The 19,355-nt window shown below is 53.4% G+C and overlaps 1 protein-coding gene and 1 long non-coding RNA gene across 2 annotated transcripts; one reads left to right on the forward strand and one right to left on the reverse strand.

Moving 5' to 3' along the window:
- Window positions 1-548: 548 nt before the first annotated feature.
- Window positions 549-11,141, reverse strand: SPACA7 (sperm acrosome associated 7). Its single transcript, NM_001435266.1, has 6 exons — window positions 10,997-11,141; window positions 8,937-9,056; window positions 7,350-7,451; window positions 6,280-6,375; window positions 1,838-1,918; window positions 549-774 (listed from the first exon to the last, which is right to left on the reverse strand). The coding sequence occupies exons 1-6, from the start codon at window positions 11,082-11,084 to the stop codon at window positions 689-691; spliced, it is 573 nt and encodes a 190-aa protein (NP_001422195.1). The 5' UTR covers window positions 11,085-11,141; the 3' UTR covers window positions 549-688.
- Window positions 11,142-11,192: 51 nt separating this feature from the next.
- On the forward strand, window positions 11,193-18,546 carry LOC102168075 (uncharacterized). Its single transcript, XR_002336776.2, has 3 exons — window positions 11,193-11,705; window positions 17,143-17,244; window positions 18,405-18,546. It is a non-coding gene; the product is annotated as an uncharacterized LOC102168075 (long non-coding RNA).
- The last annotated feature ends 809 nt before the right edge of the window (window positions 18,547-19,355 follow it).

Genomic DNA, 19,355 nt, shown 5'->3' on the forward strand with positions numbered 1-19,355 from the left:
ATCCTTGGTCAAACATTATTCTGGGCCTTTTTATGAGGTTGTTTCTGGATGAGAGGAACAGAGAAATCTGCAGACTGCCCTCCCCAAGGTGGGTGGGCCTCGTCTGATCAGTCGAAGTCCTGACTAGAATGGATGTCTGACCTTCCTCCAGCTAAGGAGGAATTCCTCCAGCCAGGCCACCTTCTGACCAGGACATCAGCCTTTTCTGCCTTTGGAGTGGGCTCTTCCTGGGTCCCCTGCCTTCAGGCTTGACTCAGACTGGAATCACAGCATCGACTGCAGCTCCTGGGACGGGTCAGCCTTCTCAATCGTGTGACCCAATTCCTTACAATTCTTTACAACCAATCTTTCTATGTTTAGATAAATCCTGTTGGTTTTGTTTCTCCGGAGGCACCCTGATGACCGCACAGCCTCTGAGGTTGCATTTTTTCCCAAGCTCATCCTGGTAGACAATCGACACTGTTATTTTTCAATTAAAAAAACTGTTAGGTTCAATTAAATTTTCATTTTTTTTTTTGTTTAAGGGAAAAAACCACATTGCCTCTAACTTAATATTTAAATAGGTTCATTTTATTTGGCACTCCTTGAATAAATCGATTCTTCTTTATACAGAATGGTTAGAAATTCTATTTTGTTTTTCCTCCAAGCAGCAGGGGTGGGTGAGCAGCCTCCAGGCAGTCCTGGTTTCTCAGTTTAGGCTCTGTTTCCCCTTGTAGTGTCTGCCTCCCTTAAACACATTTTTATTCTTCTTTCTTCTTTCCTCGAGAGAGTCTCCTGTCGGGAAAGAGGAGATTTTCTTGAGAAATTTGCGGTGTTGAATGAGACTGTGTTTCAGAGCCTCCCACGGTTTACTCCCTCAAGTGACCCCAAGCTGAGCGATGGGGCCGGGAGGTTGGGACAGGGACCAGGGTGGTGCTGGACTGGCTCCTCTATGGTCCCTGACCCAGTACAAACGCCTTCCTGGGGTCGCATGAGGTGTGGCTCTGACAGTTCAGGTTGGCTGGAAATGGGCGCAGCCCAGGGACAAAGCGCTCAGCAACCTCACCTCATTCAATCCCCTGCACGCAGTGAGGACCTCCCTTCAAGGACCAGGAATCTGAGCCTTAGGGTGTGCTGTCCCTTGCCCAAGGCCACCCCAAGGTCACATAACTCACTGGCGACCTGTGGGGATTTGAACCAGGGTCTTGGTGCTCCAAATCCTGCACTCTCAGCTCCGACCTGCCGCACCCTGCTCCAGCCAGGAGCCAGACCAGCACCTCGGTGAGTGTCAGTGTCCTTCCCGGTGTCACCAGAGGAGCCAGGTGACAGGAGGGAGACGGGAGAAGAGAGAGTCCAGCTGGGGGCGTCCTGAGCTCAGGGGCCAGTCAGGCTCAGGGGATGTCACAGACGCAGGTCAGAGCCCCAGTGGTCAGGGCTGCCCAGCGTGTTTGCACAGAGGGAGAGCGGGGTGTGGGTTCAGGGGAGGAGAGGGACCCAGTGGCTTTGGGGAGCAAAGCCTTGGCTGCAGTGGGGGAGGGGCCCCAGGATGGGCTCTGGCCCCAAAGTCCGAGGCTGGGAGGCCCCCTTTCAGAGCGGCTCCTGGCCTGTACTGGATGACACCAGAACCACTGGGGGTTGAAGCGCCGAGCCTGGGACCCGTCCTCATTGTGGTTAAACCCAGGACCAGAGGGCGGTCTTGCTGATTTGGGGAGGACGGGGGCTCGGAGGAGCAGGCGACAGAAGAGCCCCTGGAGTGGATGCTTTACCTCCCTCCCCCCAGGAGGACGGTCCAGCACGAGGACCCGCCCTCCACACTTATCCGTGGCCCATGGCCAAGGCCGCCCCAAGTTCTCTTTACCTAAAGCCCTTTGAAGACTCTCAATGATTCTTTCCAGAGCTGCCAGGCTTTTAATCTGATAAAGTATTTCTCTGTCCTCTTCTGTAGGAAAAAATTAAGCACAATGATCAAAATGTGGTTTAATTCCAAACTCCAGGCCGTCTGGCGCTGCACCCAAGCTCTCACTGTCCCCGAGTCCCCAGGTCCCATGGAAGCCCTTCAGTCCCCTCCCTGTTCAGCCTCGGCTGGGCTTCCTTGGTCAGCACATCCCCTGGTGAGTCATCTGGTGTTCCAGGTCCTTCTCCTTCTCCCCCCCCCATCCCCGGTGATATCTGTCAGAGTACGACAGGCAGCATTAAGAAGCCAAATACGACACAGCCCTTTAAAACAGATCAAACATGAGGAAGAGGAGAAATTCCATCACGCCCCTTAGCGGACGAGGAAAGGGTTCCAGCCAGGGAAGCAGAGTGGCTGAGTCTCTAAGAGGTTCCTCATGCTGGGCCTGGATTCCACTGTAGAGGGCCAGCCTGGGGGCCCTGCTTTGGAAGCTCTTGGCCTCAAACTCCGAGCTTTGGCTCAAAAAGACCAGGTTATGGGGCGATCATGGCTCAGGTTCTGCTTTGTTAGCGCTCGCTCATGGGTGGGAGGTCTGCAGTTTGGGAAACTTCAAAAAAGCCCAGGAGGGAATTCTCGTGTCTGCTCGGTGGTGTAAGCCCTGTGCACGTCCAGCGTCATCTCTCCCGCTGATCCCAACCAAACTCCGCAGAATTCACGCGGGGACCACCCGAGACTTTGGAAAGGAGAACAGGTGTGGGAATGTCATCCACAGCGGGGTGAAGGGCACCTGCCCGTGCGTGTCTCCGTCTGGCTTTGCCCAGGGCTCAGCCTCAGTGGTGCTGAGCTGCATGGGAACCAAAACTCTAACAGAGGAGTTCCCGTCGCGGCTCAGCGGATACTGAATCCGACTAGGAACCCTGAGGTTGCGGGTTCGGTCCCTGGCCTCGCTCAGTGGGTTAAGGATCTGGCGTTGCCGTGAGCTGTGGTATAGGTCGCAGACGCCGCTTGGATCCCGCGTTGCTGTGGCTCTGGTGTAGGCCGTCAGTTACAGCTCCGATTCGACTCCTAGCCTGGGAACCTCCATATGCCGTGGGAATGGCCCTAGAAAAGACAAAAAAACAAAAACAAAAACAAAAACAAAACTCTAATAGAAACTGCATCTTTCTGGCTGTAGGAGGCAGAATAGGAGCGTGCATGTGGGAATTCAGGAGGGGAGAATGTTGAAGAAACAAGTGTCCTGACTCTTTTTTTTATTTCATTAAAAAATTTTGGAGTTCCCGTTGTGGCACAGAAGAAGCAAATCCGACTAGGAACCATGGGGTCCATGAGGTTGTGGGTTTGACCCCGGCCCTTGCTCAGTGGGTTAAGGATCCGGCGTTGCTGTGAGCTGTGGTGTGGGTCTCAGACTCGGCTTGGATCCCGCGTTGCTGTGGCTGTGGTGTAGGCCGGCAGCTACAGCTCCGATTACACCCCTAGCCTGGGAACCTCCATATGCCGAGGGTGCGGCCCTAAAATGACCAAAAATAAAATAAAATAAAATAAAAAGACCGAAAAAAACCTTTTAGGTACAGTTGATTTACAATGTTCTGTCAACTTCCGCTGCACATCAAAGTGACCTCGTCATGCACATACATACGTTCTTTTTCTCATACCGTCTTCCATCCTGTTCCGTCACAAGTGACTGGATATACTTCCCTGTGCTGTAGAGCTGGACCTCATGGCTTACCCGGTCTGAATGTAACAGTTTCATCCACTAACCCCAAACTCCCAGTCCGTCCCACTCCCTCTCCCTCCCCCTGGGCAACCACGAGTCTGTTTTCTGTGTCTGTGAGTCTGTGTCTGTTCTGTAGGCAGGTTCACCTGTGCCATACTTTAGATTCCACATATAAATGATCTCATACGGTATTTGTCTTTCTCTTTCTGACTTACTTCACTTAGTATGACAATCTCTAGCTGCATCCGTGTTGCTGCGAATGGCATGACTTTGTTCTTTTTTATGGCAAGTGGTAATGAATGCCCCAATTCTAGGTACGAAATGCCAGCCTCACCCCGTAACTGGTTTATACACTGGAAACTCAAACCAGCAGAGCCAACATTCCGAAAAGAGGCAGATTTGTACCCCCGCCTCTGAAAGGCAGGACGAAATGACCCTGTGAACTGAAGCAGGTTGATGGCTGCTGAAATAGAAACGCCAACATTCCCCAGGGGGTTAAATCGGAACAACATAGCATTTACAGTGTCTAGGACGTGATACAAAATTACTCAGCTTATGGGGAACCAGGCAAATATCACCTGGTTATGTGACAAAGACCCACTTAGGATGGGCAGAAAAAGTTCTGAAGCATGCTTATTCTAGACTGGGAGCTTGCTCCATTATTTGAGTTTCTCACCTACCCCTGCTGTTTTTATTCCATCTTGTGGTGCGTTGTCTCCTTAAGCGCTTTGTATGTGAATTTCAGGCTCCTCTTTGGCGGGGCTTTTGGCTGGAAATCATGTGTAGCCTGGGTGAGGCTATGTTCCTTCAAAGTGGTTTTGCCTTTGCTTCGACCAGCTGCCTCAGCCGTGTCAATGCCAGGGTGCTAAAGCTGTGTTTGTGTCTCCCCTTGACCAGAACACGCAGAAAGGACCAATTCAGACTCGAAACCCCGCCAACCTGTGTTCCTAAATTTTCAAGCAACATCAAGACAAGTGCCCCACTGGGAGAAAACATCTGCAACACACATCACAGACCAAAGACCAATGTCCCTCTTGTATAAAGAGTTCTTAAAAATCAAGGTGTGGAAAAACAAGAAAAGTTGTCAAGAGATAATTCACAAAAATGTATAAAAATGACCTGAAAACATATGAGCTGTTCCGGCTCATTCATACTGAGAGAAATGTGAACTTCAACGACTGAAATACTGTTACTTTTGCTCGGGAGGTTGGCAAAGATGGAAGAGTTTAATGGCCTCTCCTGCAGCCAAGGCCGCCTGGAGTCACACTGGCCACACTGCAGGCGGGAATTCAAGCAGACGCAGCCTCTCGGGGGGTTAGTCCATTCAAATGCGACCACATGCCCACTCATCTCTTGGCTCAATGATTCACTGGCACTACCTACCCTGAGGCTACGCTCCAACAATGTCTTCCATCTCAACATCATTTGCAAAATATTGGAAATTAGCTGAATGCCCATATGCATAAGGTGGTTGAATAAACTCTATTATGTCTACACCCTGGAGAACAGTATAGCTGTAAAAATAAACTAATGAGGAAGCTTTCTCCTAACCGACAAGGAGTGATTTACTGTATATGTTGTTAGGTTAAAAAAAAGGAAAGTATAGGAGTCCCCGGAGTTCCCGTCGTGGCTCAGTGGTTAATGAATCCAACTAGGAACCATGAGGTTGCAGGTTCGGTCCCTGGCCTTGCTCAGTGGTTTAAGGATCTGGCGTTGCTGTGAGCTGTGGCGTAGGGTGCAGACGCAGCTTGGATCCCACGTTGCTGTGGCTGTGGTGTAGGCTGGCGGCTACAGCTCCGATTTGACCCCTAGCCTGGGAACCTTCATATGCTGTGGGAGCGGCCCTAGAAAAGGCAAAAAGACAAAAAAAGAAAAAAAAGGAAAGTGCAGGAGTTCCCGTTGTGGCTCTGCGGTTAGGAACTTGACTAGTATCCATGAAGACATGAGAGACGTCCAGCTGTATTTAACTGAAAACCATCAGGCTCCGTGTGGAAGTCAAGGAGAGGGACACACCCAGAGGTGCTGAAAACATCAGCTGCAACTGGAACCTTCCAGACACTGGAGGCCGGCTCCCTGGAGAGACTGGGAACTGCCTGAGATGCAGGTTCCCGGGCCCGGCCTGCAGAGATGTTTGGTGGGGCTGGGGGATGTGATTTGAGTCAGCGCCGCTCCCCTGGGACCTGGCCCCAGGCCCCACTTCCAGGACCCAGCTGGGGTCTCACTCAGGAGCCCCAGGAGCTTGGAGGAGCCCCTTTACTTTTGCTGGGTGTTTAGGGCAGGATGCTGGGTCCTCGGCGGCAGGGCCTGGGCACACAGGTCTTTCTTCCAGCACGACGCTTTTCTCCACTCCTTGGGGGCACCCTTGGGCTTACCGTGGGCTCCCCCCAGCCTGCCCGCCCCAGGGGGAGCAATGACTTAACGGAAAGACTAGGAGGGACTGAACAGCACTACGGCGGCATCCTCCTCTGCCAGGAAGGCCGCCTGACTGTGCGACAGCATCTGCAGTGCTCCGCCTGGAGCCCGCCGTCCAGGGTCAGACCCATCAGTAGGGGCGGGAGCTGGGTCCCTGAGCCCGGATAGAGGCCGGAAATCTGCCCAACGGGAGGTGGGAGGTGCCCCTGTGTCCCCTGTGTCGTCCCCTGTCCTCCCACCAGGTCTGAGCTCAGGCTGGGATCTGCCCGGTTGCAATTACCATTTACAAAGAGTCTGTTTTCTTTCTCAGCAGGGAATTGAACTTCATATTTCGTCGTCTTAGCGTCAGTCCGATAATTCGTTTCAACACGGGATTCTTTGAGGAAGAGCATGGAAGAGACGAGGGACCATAAGCGGACAGCTCAGGGACACTGTGATCCACCCCCGCCGTGGCTAACGCACTAGGCTGGCCGCCAACGCGTCTCAGCGGCTCCGGAGCACGTGCTGCGGCGTCTGAACAGACCCCTGACCTCCTCGAACCCCGCTGTCTGGGCCTCGCCAGACGTTGCTCGAGCTCATCCTAAGAACTGGAATTTACATCTGGACGCAAAACGTGGAGAAGATGCGGACCTTCCCCGCTGCTGAACGCAGGCTCAGGCGCTGCCTGGAGACGCCCACCCGCGGTTCTCGCCCTATCGAGGCCCACGGACAGTCCTGTCCTGCGTCTCAGGGGCTGTTGCAGTATCTGTGTATCTTTGGGCCACAGGGGGCTGCCCCGGGAAAGCTCGCTGTGGTGGCCGCCAGCTCTGTGGCCTGGGGCCAGGCCTCTTCAGACCTTCGTGTACCCCGTCAGATGGGGTGGCGGTCACGGGGGGCCCTCCGAAGGCTTGGGTGAGCACCAGACAGGCTGAGCAGCTGGATGCACCCGTCTCTGGGGGCCCCGGGCCTGGAGGCTAAACCCCGACCCCTGCATCCCCGTCTCCTGCACCTGCACCCAGAGACCCCACGGAATCCAGGGAGCTTGGCTCTGCATCTCCAGGTTTGACTCCCCGAGTCTCCGGAGAGCACAGAAACCTCTGGAATGCCGTTTCCTTCCCGCATCCCTGCCGCTGTCCCAGGAGAGCTGGCCTCCGAGAAAGCTGCCGGGACAGGCATGTGCGCATACGTGCAGACTCCGGGGACACGTGCGATGAAGGCTTTCCAAGCGTATACTTTGATTTCTTTAAACCAATTACACTTTAATTAAAAAAAGGTAAATTGTCCAGATCAAAATAAATAAGTACATAATAAAAAGTAAAAGGCATGCTCCTTACACACGGACACGCACTAAACAAAAAAATGTGTACTTGCTTTTTTCCTTCGTTGTGGTCATTGCTGATTTTGCTAGTGGTCTTTGTATTTCAAGAAATGTTGATTTATTTGGATCCAGAATCTCTTGGACTAGAATTTCATCTTGGGAAAAAGCACACAGCACAGTTAAAGCAGCCCTGCAGGACCCAGCCCCGCTGCTCCCCTAAGGCCCCCAGTGGATGCAGGATGGAAACAGGGCTCCCGGAACTCCGTAGAGATGGGACTTGGTTTCTAAAGACCCTGGTCTGGGGAGGGGCGACTGCTGCCTCCCCACTAGTTTCTGAGGCCTGAGCTCATCAGCTCCTGGCACAGCCAGCACTGTCCCCAGAGACAGGACCTGGAGCCTGGCCCCGGGCAGGTCACAACTCCCCTTCTGGTCCCACTGCCTCCTGTCCCGTCTCTAGGCTCCCCCCCGCAGCCCCCAGCTGTCCCCAGGCACCAGGATCCTTCCTGATGGCTCCCTCACGCAGCAGCGCTTTCTCCCTTACGCCCTCTGACCCCCTGGGAGCTTTCTGCACAGGAGCCAGGACCACACTCTGGTTCTGCTCTTGCCAGATGCGATCTTGCAGGGCTTCTCCTTGGACCTGGGTGTTCCCATCTGTAAAATGGGGCCAGTGTCTAACTCCTCAGGCTTTTTACAAGCTCAAATGAAACAGTGCATGTAGGAGGCACTTAGCACGTCTGGGACCCTGGCCAGGGCTCCATGAATACCCCGTGGCAATGAGTCCCACCTTTGCTGCCCAGTGGTCATGCTGACCAGCCTGTCCACGAAACGGGTTTGTGCTGACTTGATCCCCAGCTGGGCAACCACTTCCCCCAGAACGTCTGAGCTGTCCCCCTTGCCCCCCCGTACCACCTCTCCCAGGGCACCTGAGCTGCCCACCCCAGTACCTCCCCAGGACACCCGGGAACCCCTCTCCCACCCTGAGCTCTCCCCTCCCCGCCTCTCTGAGTTTCTGTCACATGCAGCGACAGTGGCTGGACCCTGTGCATGGAGCTCTGACGCTCTGAATCAACAGTCTCTGCTGTTCTCGTGGGGGCTTATACCCAGAGGCACGTATTTCTCACTTTTAGGTTTCTGCTTTCTCCCTGGGGGGTGCGGGTGCAGTTCCCCTGCAGGGTCAGCTTGCTGAGCCCAGAAAATCAGCACAATCCCAGTGACTCCCTCCGTCCTGACCTTTTCCCGTAGGTGGCTGGCGCTTGGGGCGGTGGCCCTGATGGAGGAGGTGCTGGAGTGGGGCTATAATTCCGCGCTGTGGGGACTGTCGGGCCCGCCGGGAGTGTGTGCGTCCTCATCACGGCCACTCCTTGACCGGGAGGAGCTGGGTGCGTCCTGGACCGCCCACCTGACCTCCAGCGGGCCCTGGAGTTCCTGCACCTCTGACTATCCTCACGCAGCAGTGCTAAGGGCCTAAGACCACTCAGCTCACATCTGCGCGGGGCCCGGGAGTGTGACTCTAGCCTCAAACCAAACCACTTCCTTCCACCTTGTGCAACTTGAGCCAGGTCACCAGGGAGACCCCCAGGGACAGTCGCCCGCCCCCCTCCAGATCCTGACCAAATGTTTGATAAGACAAGGTCCCTTACCAAATACTGCAGCCACATCATCATTCAGATTTCTTAAATTTGCTGGCAGTTCAGTGCTTGAAACTAGGTGGGCATTGTCATTCAGTTTTCTTAACTTTGCTGGCAATTCAATACTTGCAACTAGGGGAGGAATAAAGAACCTTAATCGTTTAGTAGTGGTCATTGAATTTGCACCTACTTCTCTCTAAGCAGACTCGGTTTGGGGGGCCCACCCGCCTGCTGCAGGGGCAGGAACACTGCACGGAGCTCTGGGGACTCTGGGCTCAAATACAGAGAAGGGGGAAGAGGAGGACGGAGTGACCCTGCACTCCCGGCCGCGGGGAGGGTAGGAAGCGCGCGGCTCCCAGGACCGCTGGGTCCCTGCACGTGCTCGGAGAGCGAGTGAGCGGACCGGGGGCACCCAGTCGGGCCGCCCGCTAACTCCTCTCCACCAGCAGAGCAGTGCCCGGCGGTCCGAGTCCCCGGGAGAGGGGGTGGCGAGCCGGCCGCCAGACGTCCGTCCTCCGCGGATCCCTGACCCCGGCCTCAAACCTTCCTGGCCTCGCAGACGTGCGCCGGCCGTGCGCCTGGGCAGGCGGCGTGGGGGGCCTCTGAGCGCTGGTCCCCCACCCAGGCAGCACCCCTCAGGGCTCCTCCCACTCCTCGGGCTGGGTGTCCGGGTCCATCTCCTCCTCTCTGGGTCAAGGTCAGTCCCTTCCTGAAGCCCCTGGGGAGCAGCAGGCCGACCAGAGAGCGGACAGCCACCCTGTGACCTGCGGGCAGGGCCACCTTCCCCTCGCCGCAGGCAGAGCATTCAGGTGGCGTCTGCAGACGCTCAAGTTCCAGCACTAAACCAATGACGGCGCTGATTTTCAAATGGTTTTAATGATGGACAATCTGCATACCAATCGCCTCATCTGCGGCGCGGGGCTTAGAACAATGCGGGGAAGCTGCGCCAGAAGGTCTGCGCTGTGATGACAGTCGCCTCCCAGTGTGCTGACCTTCGTAAACGCAGCAAACAAAAGTACCGTTCTCTTCGGAGGCGACATTAATGAGTCATTACGAATGGATACAGCTGCTGGCGCAAGCACTTTGTTAAAAATATTCCCTTCATTTGTGTCTGTCCCTAATTATGATGGAGGCATTGTGCAGGAGCCCGCCAGGGAGCGTGTGCAGAAAAATATTTATGTTTGCTGATTTGTTTTGTGACATCCGCCCGGTTTCTGAAGCGCGTCGTCTAGTGTAGCTGCTGCGCCGGGCTTCGCCTGTGGTCACCTCTTCCCGACTCAGTTTCCCACCGGCCCCGCGTCCGCGTCGTGAGAACCGACGGGTCTTTCTTGGAATTTGCACAGTGCGCTTCCTGGCCACCAGGACAGGCTCGCGCTGAGTTCTGCGCCTGTGCTCTGCTTGGTCTGGGGAAACAGGACAGTGACCTCCTTCCTCAGGGGCCCTGGGCTGCTGATCAGTCCCCTGGACCTGGCCACCAGTTACGGACAGTCTGAGGGCCTGGGCTGCTGATCAGTCCCCTGGACCTGGCCACCAGTTACAGACAGTCTGAGGGCTGGGGGCGAGCTGAGCCTGGGCCGGTGTTAGCCTTGCACGGGCTCTGTGTTGATTTTGTTGGTGTTTTAAGGACGCAGTAGATATGTCGAAGAAAAATGCCCTTATCTTAGCAAGACAGCGTTTATGTGAAATGATAGGATATCTTGGACGATGCTAAAATACTCCAAAAAAACCCAGGTGTGTGTGCATATGTGATTGTGTGTGCCTGTGTAATGTATGTGTGTGTGAGATTGTGTGTGTGTGTGTAGAAAAACAGTGGGAAAGGTTTATGATTGAAATGGGGGGATGGAGTTCTTTCCACTATTCCCTGTAAGTTAGAACTTTTCCATAGTTAACAGTTAAAACATGTAATGCATGCTATGCTCCCATGGAGTATTGGATCTGAAACGTTCTTCACACTTGCTCCATTCCCCGGGAATAAATGGTGAATTCGGGGAGGCACGAAGGCGAGAGACCCTGGGGAAGGCCGGGCCCCCCGACTCAGCCCAGGGGGGCGGCCACACCACCCCGTGACTGACCTGGAAGCAGTCTTATGGGCTGGAGGTCCGCTCCCCGCCAGCAGCAGAGCAGCAGGACCAAGAGGGTGGCTGCAGTGTGGGCTGCCATGTTCCTCCGGCCGAAGGAGGAGGCCCCTGGGCTTCTCCCTGGTCTCCAGGACACGGGAACGACCAGGGTCTGTGACATCACGGCCAGAAGCCCGCTGGGTCCTGCCTGTGGGGGTCGTGCCCAGGGTCTGTGCCTGGGAGGGAGGCGCTGGCCGTGGCCTCGCTGCGGTGGAACCGCCTCTTCCCAGCCTGTTTCCTGTTCCGGGTCCCTGCTCGTCCTGGAGACCCTCCGGCTGTTCCCACGGCCGCCTGGAAACCTGTCAGAGATGCAGAGTCCAGAACCCAGCACCAGCCCGGGCCTCCGGAACCGGAATCTGCCTCCTCCCCCGATCCGCGTGTGCGGTGGCGACAGGGCACCATTTCTGGGGCCACGGTGGCCCTTCTGGGGGAGGAAGGAGTTTCCTTCCAGCTCCTCGGGGCCTGGCTGGGTCGGCAGGTTAGACCGCCGGAGCCAGATGGAGCCAGACGGACAGGAGGCGGGGGCACACATTTCACACAAGCTCGGCCTGACCCGGAAGCCTCGCTAAGGCCGCGAAGAGCAGACGGGAGAGACGGAGCGTTTGCGCTGCGGGTTCGATGCAGACGACGGCCCGGAGGACGGCGGATGCTCAGGGCGCAGGAGGTGCGTGTCCGCAACAGGGAAACGCCGCAGGCCTGTCCTTCGGGTCCTTTCGGTGCCTTTGTCTCCAGAGGTGACCATCTCCTTTCCTCTGGGCTGGGGGGGCCTCTCTCGCTGGAGATTCGAGCCGTGGTTCCGGGCAGAAGGGCGAGGGGGCCAGAGGCCTTTTCCTCAAACTCCTCAGCTGAAGACGCTGGGTCCGCCAGAGTTTCAGTTTTTAGGGATTCCAGTCAGACGTACAGGAAGAGAATGGAAGCATTCGTTTGGAGAGTTGCAGCCAGATACTGGAGGAAATGAGAAAAATTCAGGATCCAGTCCTGTTTTTTTTTTTTTTCCTCTTTTAAATGTATTTTTTATTTTTACGTATTTATTTTAAAATGATTTTTATTCTCTTTCTCTCTCTTTTTGCTTTTTAGGGCCGCATTGGTGGTTCCTAGGCTAGGGGTCAGATCAGAGCCGTAGCTGCCACCGACACCACAGCCACAGCCACGCCAGGGATCCAACCCGCATCTTCATGGATCCTCGTCGGCTCGTTAACTGCTGCGCCACAGAGGGAACTCTGATTTTTACTTTTTCCATCACAGCTGGTTTACAGTGTTGTGTTGATTTTCTATAGCAAGGTGACCAGTCACACATACGTATATACATTCTTTTTCTCACATTATCCTGCTCCATCATGAGTGACTAGGTATAGTTCCCAGGGCTACGCAGCTTTCCTTTTTTCCAGCTCTGTTGGGGTGTTGCTAGCGTACAGCACTGTGTAAGTTTAGATTTTATATATGCATGCAGCGCAGTTTGCAAGTGGGTAACAAATCCTTAAGGACAGTGAAGGACCAGACGTTAATACACATAGCGACGTGCTATTTGTCTCCATTGAAACGTAATTTTCATTTCTATAATCACTCCCGTTTCCATCCAAGAAATCAAAGTAAGCCTAATTTGTTTGTAAGATAAGTCTAGTCTCATTAAACTTGGCCTGATTATTGGCAGAAGTGCGGTAGGAATAGGGATCTTGAGTTCGTTTTGTTGGAACTTTTCAAAAAGGATCTCAGATTGGACTTTTAAAAGCTTCCTGATGGAGTTCCCGTCGTGGTGCAGCAGAAACGAATCTGACTAGTATCCATGAGGACTTGGGTTCGATCCCTGGCCTTGCTCAGTAGGTTAAGGATCCAGCGTTGCCGTGAGCTGTGGACGGGGCTCGGATCCTGTGTTGCTGTGACTTTGGCATAGGCCGGCAGCTGTAGCTCCAATTAGACTCCTAGCCCAGGAACCTCCATGTGCCGTGGGTGTGGCCCTAAAAAGCAAAATAAATAAATAAATCAGTAAAGCTTCCTGAGGGTCAGAAGCCAAGCCAAGGCTCGCCATCGGATTTTGCCCACAGTTCCTGTAATTTAGGTGAACCTCTCTTCCAAAGGTTCCCCACCTTGTAAAGGTTCTTGGGCCTGCGAGGAAGTGACCTTCGTTAGTCACCTGGTCAGGCTGCTGGAAACCCTGTAAGAAAGACAGGGTTCGTTTTCCAAGGACCTTTAACGGCTCCATAAAATAAGCCTTCGTTCCTTATTGCTGTCTCGCTGTGTCTGCGTCTACGTATGTTTCGCGTGAGTCTCTGCCTATTGAAAGTGGTGCTCTTGGCTACGAATGCCTGGAGCACTCACCCGGGCCCACGCCCCCCGTGGCAAAGCTCCCACAGACAGACGTTTTCCCCCGACTGGAGCCAGTGTCAGAGCTAGACCGGCCCTTGTGGGTCTTACAATTGCGGGATGCATTTCAGCAAAACCCATCAGGGAACTTGGAAAAACGAGGTTTGTTGCTTGTGGGTCCTGGAGGGTACATGGCCACATGTGGTCCCCAGGGCCACTCAGTGAAGTCGTGGGTAGAAAGGGGGAGAAACTGAGCAGACAAACCTGGGGCTCTGCCTTTGCTAGGGGCCAAGGTTTCCTGTGTTTATGCCTTACTGGTGACTTCAAACACAAGAGTGGGGTTAGGGCTCGAGACGGGACAAGCAAGTGCCTCAAATGGTCAGCTACCCAAGGAGTTCCCGTTGTGCATAGTGGAAATGAATCTGACTGGCATCCATGAGCACGCGGGTTCGATCCCTGGCTTCATTCAGCAGGTTAAGAATACAGCGTTGCTGTGAGCTGTGTTGTGGGTCGCAGATGTGGCTCAGATCTGGTGTGGCTATGGCTGTGCTGTCAGCTGGCAGCTGCAGCTCCGATTGGACCCCTAGCCTGGGAACCTCCATATGCTGTGGGTGTCGCCCTAAAAAGACAAAAAATAAATGAATTAATAAATAAAATTTTTGTGGCGTAAGCCGGCAGCTGGAGCTCCCATTTGACCCCTAGCCCAGGAGCTTCCATGTGCCGGGTGTGGCCCTAAAAGGAAAAAGAAAAAAAAAAGGTCAGCTCCCCAGTTTACCCAGGACTTTCTAATAGGGAAGCTTCATGGGTGGGGCGGCCTGGCCCCTTCTCTAGACGTTTAGCTGGTAACTGTGTCATGTGGCTGGTGATATGTTTATCTGAGATGGATGCCTTTGAAGTGGACGCCTTGGCAATCAAAATCCGAGGGTCATGCACTTACAGGACAAACAAAGACACTTACTCTCAGGAACTTACCCTACAATTTACATTCTCAGATAGGACACCCAGTCAAGGCTTTGGGCTTATAACCAATGTGTCTGTTACAAGGAGAACAGATATTTATTGAACTTCTGCAAGTAACCAGAGTGCCATGAAAATAAGAACACTCACAGTTTCCAATCCTGGAGATATCACATAGGAAGAAAAGATACATGATTCTATTTTGTTTGCAAAGACAGGATTCATCAAATTGCTTTAAGTTGTAGACAGCTTAAGAGAAAAGAGGAAAAGGCCAGGGAATCGAACCCGTGACCTCATGGATGCTAGTCGGTTTCATTAACTGCTGGGCCATGACGGGATCCCCAAGGTCAGGAAGATCTTACTTGGAATTCGATTTGGGGAAGTTGCCCAAAATGTCAAAAATTTGAATACTTGGTTTAAATAGGATCACAGATCAATATGAATCAATAGTTATTTATTTAACTAAAGTGACAATAAAAGGTTTCAAAAGCAAATATGGGCGATAATGTGATCACACAAAAAGCCTTTGCCTTTTCAATATTGGGAAGACTCAGCTTCTTCCTGTAATAACCAAAGACATGATAAAGAGAACGTGAAGTTCACAGAACCGTTGTTCCCTAGGCGGCACAGCCCCAAGGTTAAGCAAGGCCTTCGCAGTGTCTGATTAGGCGCAGCCTGGTAAGCCAGGACTCCGCTGTCCCAGACCACGTGGACTTGACAGACACTTGGGTCCATTCCCAGATTTCTAAGGATTTTAAGAACATGTAATTTGTAGACATGATTATTTTTCTCTAAGCCAGTTCAAATAGAGCTCTTCAAGAGATTTTATAATTTTGACAGTATCATCTCGAGACAGAAAAATGCCACACAAGCATAACATACACAAACACACAGACGCCGTCCGACAGTGATGAGCCCCGAGGCGGGCGAGAACAAAGACCTTTGTTTAGGAGAAACATATCCGAGTAAAACCGAAAGACTGTTCCAGGGAAGAGAAAATCAGGGGCGTCTAAAGGCAGAAAGCCACGAGCTTGTTAAAGTGGTCTGGCAAGAATCGTAATTGACTCTGACGGAAGAGAAGAAGCATTTGTCCGTAAGGGAGAGGCTGTCACAAGTTATTCAGGGCAGAGGGCCGATAAGTGTCTTGGTTTCTGGGACACTGTGCAGATCTTTGGGTGCTGCGTCAAGACAGTAAGTGGTCAGAGTTCGGGTTCCACCTGGGCTGAGACACACAGAAGCCTCACCTCCTCCAGGCTCCGGCTTCATCTCAGAGGCTCCCCGTGGGCAATGCTGGCGCCATTTTGACTTCTCTTTCACAAAGCAGATCGAGTTCCCCTATTATCAGAGAGCCAGGGCAGATCTACTGCTTCAACCTTTCTCTTTGTCCCACGGGCAGGACAGTTCCTGTCAATATCTGACTTTCTGTCGTACCTGCAGGCACCTTGACTCGGGTGAGAAGGAAGGTGGGCCTTTGGATTACTGCTAGAGCCACAGTCCTGCTTTGAAAAGACGTAGCCAGTAAGACAAGCACTGTGATTTTTAATTCTTCAAAAAAATTGGGGCGTTCCCATCGTGGCTCAGTGGTAATGAACCTGACTAGTATCCATGAGGATGCGGCTTGATCCCTGGCCTCACACAGCGGGTTGAGGATCCGGTGTTGCCGTGAGCTGTCGGGTAGGTCGCAGATGTGGCTCAGATCTGGTGTTGCTGTGGCTGGGATGCAGGCCCGCGGCTGTAGCTCTGATTCAACCCCTAGCCAGGGAACTTTCATAAGCTGCAGTTGTGGCCCTAAAAGGAAAACAAAGGGGAGCGACGGCCACACAATTTCCAAGGGGTGAGGATTGAGGCCTCCTATTCTGAGATCAAATTTGCGCCAAAAGCAGGTCACAGGCCAATGCCTTCAGCTGGGCGTAAAGAACCTGCAGTTTTAGGCAGGAGAAGATGCAGAAGAGGGTCCAGAATTTGCCACCCCAAAGATGCCCCTGTGACACTGTGGCATGAGGAAGATTTCAATTAGAGGCAATTGAGAATCCGGCCACACAGGAAAAGTTCTCTGCCCTCCCCCTTCCCGCCTAGAAGCAGGGCCGAAGTCTCCCTTGGCGAAGCTGGCACAACTCCCCTCCTGCCCCTGCACCAGCAGGAGGGGCAGCCCTGTCGCCAGAGGCAGAGAGGCAGCCGTGGGAGGGGTCCTCGGAAGCAGATCTTACGAAAGCTCTCACCTTATCTTCCGTTTTTCCCCCACACATCTCAACTCTTCTCCACAATTTACCTCCCTGCTCACATGGTACGGAAGCTCCCAAGTCTAACCACTGCAGCGGGCTTTTTCACTTCTTCTCTGCGGAGCCCTCGTGCATGTAAAATTAAAAACATTGGTAGAATTTGTGTGCCTTTTCTCCGTGAACCCGTCTTCAGTCAGTTTTATTTGCCGGCTCCAGGTACTGAACCTCCCAGACAGAGAAATGCTCTCCCTCCCTGATAGATAACGCACAACATATCTCTATTTGTGCAACTTTCCCTGGCTGGTTGCAACAGGACCTATGAGTTGCAACCTCCAGATCAGGAAATGTCCCTTTGCTCAGTGTCCTGGAGTGACAGGTGAGGAAAGGACCGACCCATCATGCCCCTCTGGGGGTGTGGCTGAGTGAGGTCAGGGGCTGTGGTATTGGCTGAGCTGTGATGTCTTTGGGGAGAGGAAAAACTTTTGGTGGAGTCGCAGGTGTTCTGGTCTCACCTTGGACTCTTGATGTTTGGTCCCCAGAGGCACACCCCCTTCCCTTCCCGCACGTGGGTCCTGGCTCCGCAGCGTGCAGCCTTCTCATTACCGACCCCGGTCTGGTCCACAGGCATGAGAACGCCTCCGCCCTCCAGCCTTGCTTCCTGGTGATGTCATATACGGTGATGTGAAAATACGTGACTCCTATTGGTGACAAAGTCACAGTATTGAGGTTAGTTGGCATTTATTTTATTTAAAATTTTTTTTTTTTTAGGGCCGTGCCTGCTGCACATGGAAGTTCCCAGGCTAGGGGTCAAAACGGAGCTGCAGCTGCCGGCCTGCGCCACAGCCACAGCAACACTGGATCCGAGCCGCGTCTGCAACCTACACCCATAGCTCACGGCACTGAACCCACTGAATGAGGCCAGGGATTGACCCCACGTCCTCATGGATACTAGTCGGATTCGTTACTGCTGAGCCACAAAGGGAACTCCTGTTGGCATTTATAATAGAACGAAAAGCTACCTTTCAGGGAGAGGTTAGCAAAAATAGAGGTTCCACGTTCACAGCCCCCTCTCCGACTGTGCCCTTGGACTCCAGGTCAGGAGACCCCCAGTTAGGACAAAACGCACAAGCCGACTGAGGCCCTGGCCCTTCCACGACGGGCGGGCGGCGGGCTCTGGGCAGGTCAGCGTGGTGCGAACGTGCACGGCGTCTAGTGTCCTCCAGGGCACTGGTCGAGGGTAGGCAGCGTGGGACCCAGGCCATCGCTGTCCCGTCTGCCTGGTGGGGTTCTTGCACCTGCTTCCTCGGACCTGCCGTCCACTGCTCCTCAGCAGCGTTCCCGCGCTGGCGGCTGCTCAGAGGCTCACTTTCTGTGAAATGCAGCTTCACCCCTGGTCCTTCTGGAGGCTTTTCCCTCCACCTCCCTCTGCTGCGCGATATGCAGGCCCCAACTTGGCCGCCTCTGGGTTTGGCAGATTTGCAACCTGAGGACGAGTTTGCAGTCCTTTGACTGAGTGAGAAACTTCCCGGTGGCCTCTGAGCTTTGCTCTTTCTGTGGCCTCCTTAAAACGGCCTCTGGGTCCACCAGCTGGGATTCTCCTTCTAACTGGTAGGGGACACCATCCTTTAGCCCAGCAGCGCGGGCATCCAGCCTTACTCGTTTATCTTGTATGGGGTGAAGGGCAAAGGCAGGCAGGAACAGAGCCCGTAAGAACTTACAGCCATGCTGAGTGATTTATGTAGAAAGTACCTGCACGTTTGGGAAGAAGTTTCTCGCTATTTTGGGAAGGAAAATCAAAGCTGTGTAAGAAAACCACATTTTCTCTTATTTGTTTGTTACTAAAACACCTAGAAAAGCTGTACCTTATGCTTCTGTGTGGCTCACAGGGATCCTGGCCTCCTAAACCGACTGGGTGAACAAATCTGCGTGCCGAGGCTGAGAGGTGGTCTTGGCGGTAGAGGGGACGGGAGCCAGCAGTTCCTGAAACGCTCTAGCAACGCTCTCACACCTGCATCCTTGAATTGGAAGGTCAGTGAACTAACTAGAGCCGGCAGGCAGGTGACACTTTTGGGGATGTCTCTGGACCACTCAGCACTCCTGCTGTGTCGTCCCTTTTACCCGTAGGCCAGGAATCACTGGATTTAAAAGTTTACCTGTCTTCCGTGCCTGCCCCGGAGACCTGCCGTCTGGCCGGCTGCCCAGCCAGCTCCCTCTCGCCTTCCTCTGGTCCAGGGCCTCCGGCTCCTGTAGGTGTGGCCGGGGTGGGCTCTCTTGGGGGTGGCCTGCCTGTTGACCCGTGGAAGGTGGGGTCCTTTGTGGTCCGAATTAATGGATCTGGTTCTTAGACAACAAGTCGCTTGCTAAGGAAATTACCCTCTTCGTTTCTGGTTTTGGTCGGGGGCCCCTTGGTCCAATGCTCAGCGCGAAATCACGGTTCAACTATGCTTTGTCTTTCCGCCTCACTTCTCTCTGTGTTTGACACATGCTGAAAACTAGAGAGCCTGGAGTGGAAAATGCGTCGATAAGATAAAAGCGTTTGCAGTTGTGTTCTGACTTTGATTCGTTTCCTCTGTTACTGTATTTCTCGCAAGATTAATTGCATATTATAATGTGTGCTCAGGCCTCTTGGTGTCGCTTCTAGATATTTGATAGCAGGGTGACTGCGTGCTGCTTTGCCTCGCAGGGACCCTGCCATAACTTCTAAAGGTCACTGAATGCCTGAGTTTTTGAGATTAAGTAAATTAAATTTTCTTGCTCATACTAATAAAAATTTAGCTGCATTCCAAGTATTAGGATAAATTATTGTGCTGTCTGTAGAAATCAGCTCTTCTGTTTCA

Source organism: Sus scrofa, chromosome 11 (genome assembly GCF_054392235.1).
Source record: "Sus scrofa isolate SSC_HxYL_T2T_F1_AM1 chromosome 11, Sscrofa_HxYL_maternal_Yorkshire_Landrace_v2.0, whole genome shotgun sequence".
Lineage (NCBI taxonomy): Eukaryota > Metazoa > Chordata > Mammalia > Artiodactyla > Suidae > Sus > Sus scrofa.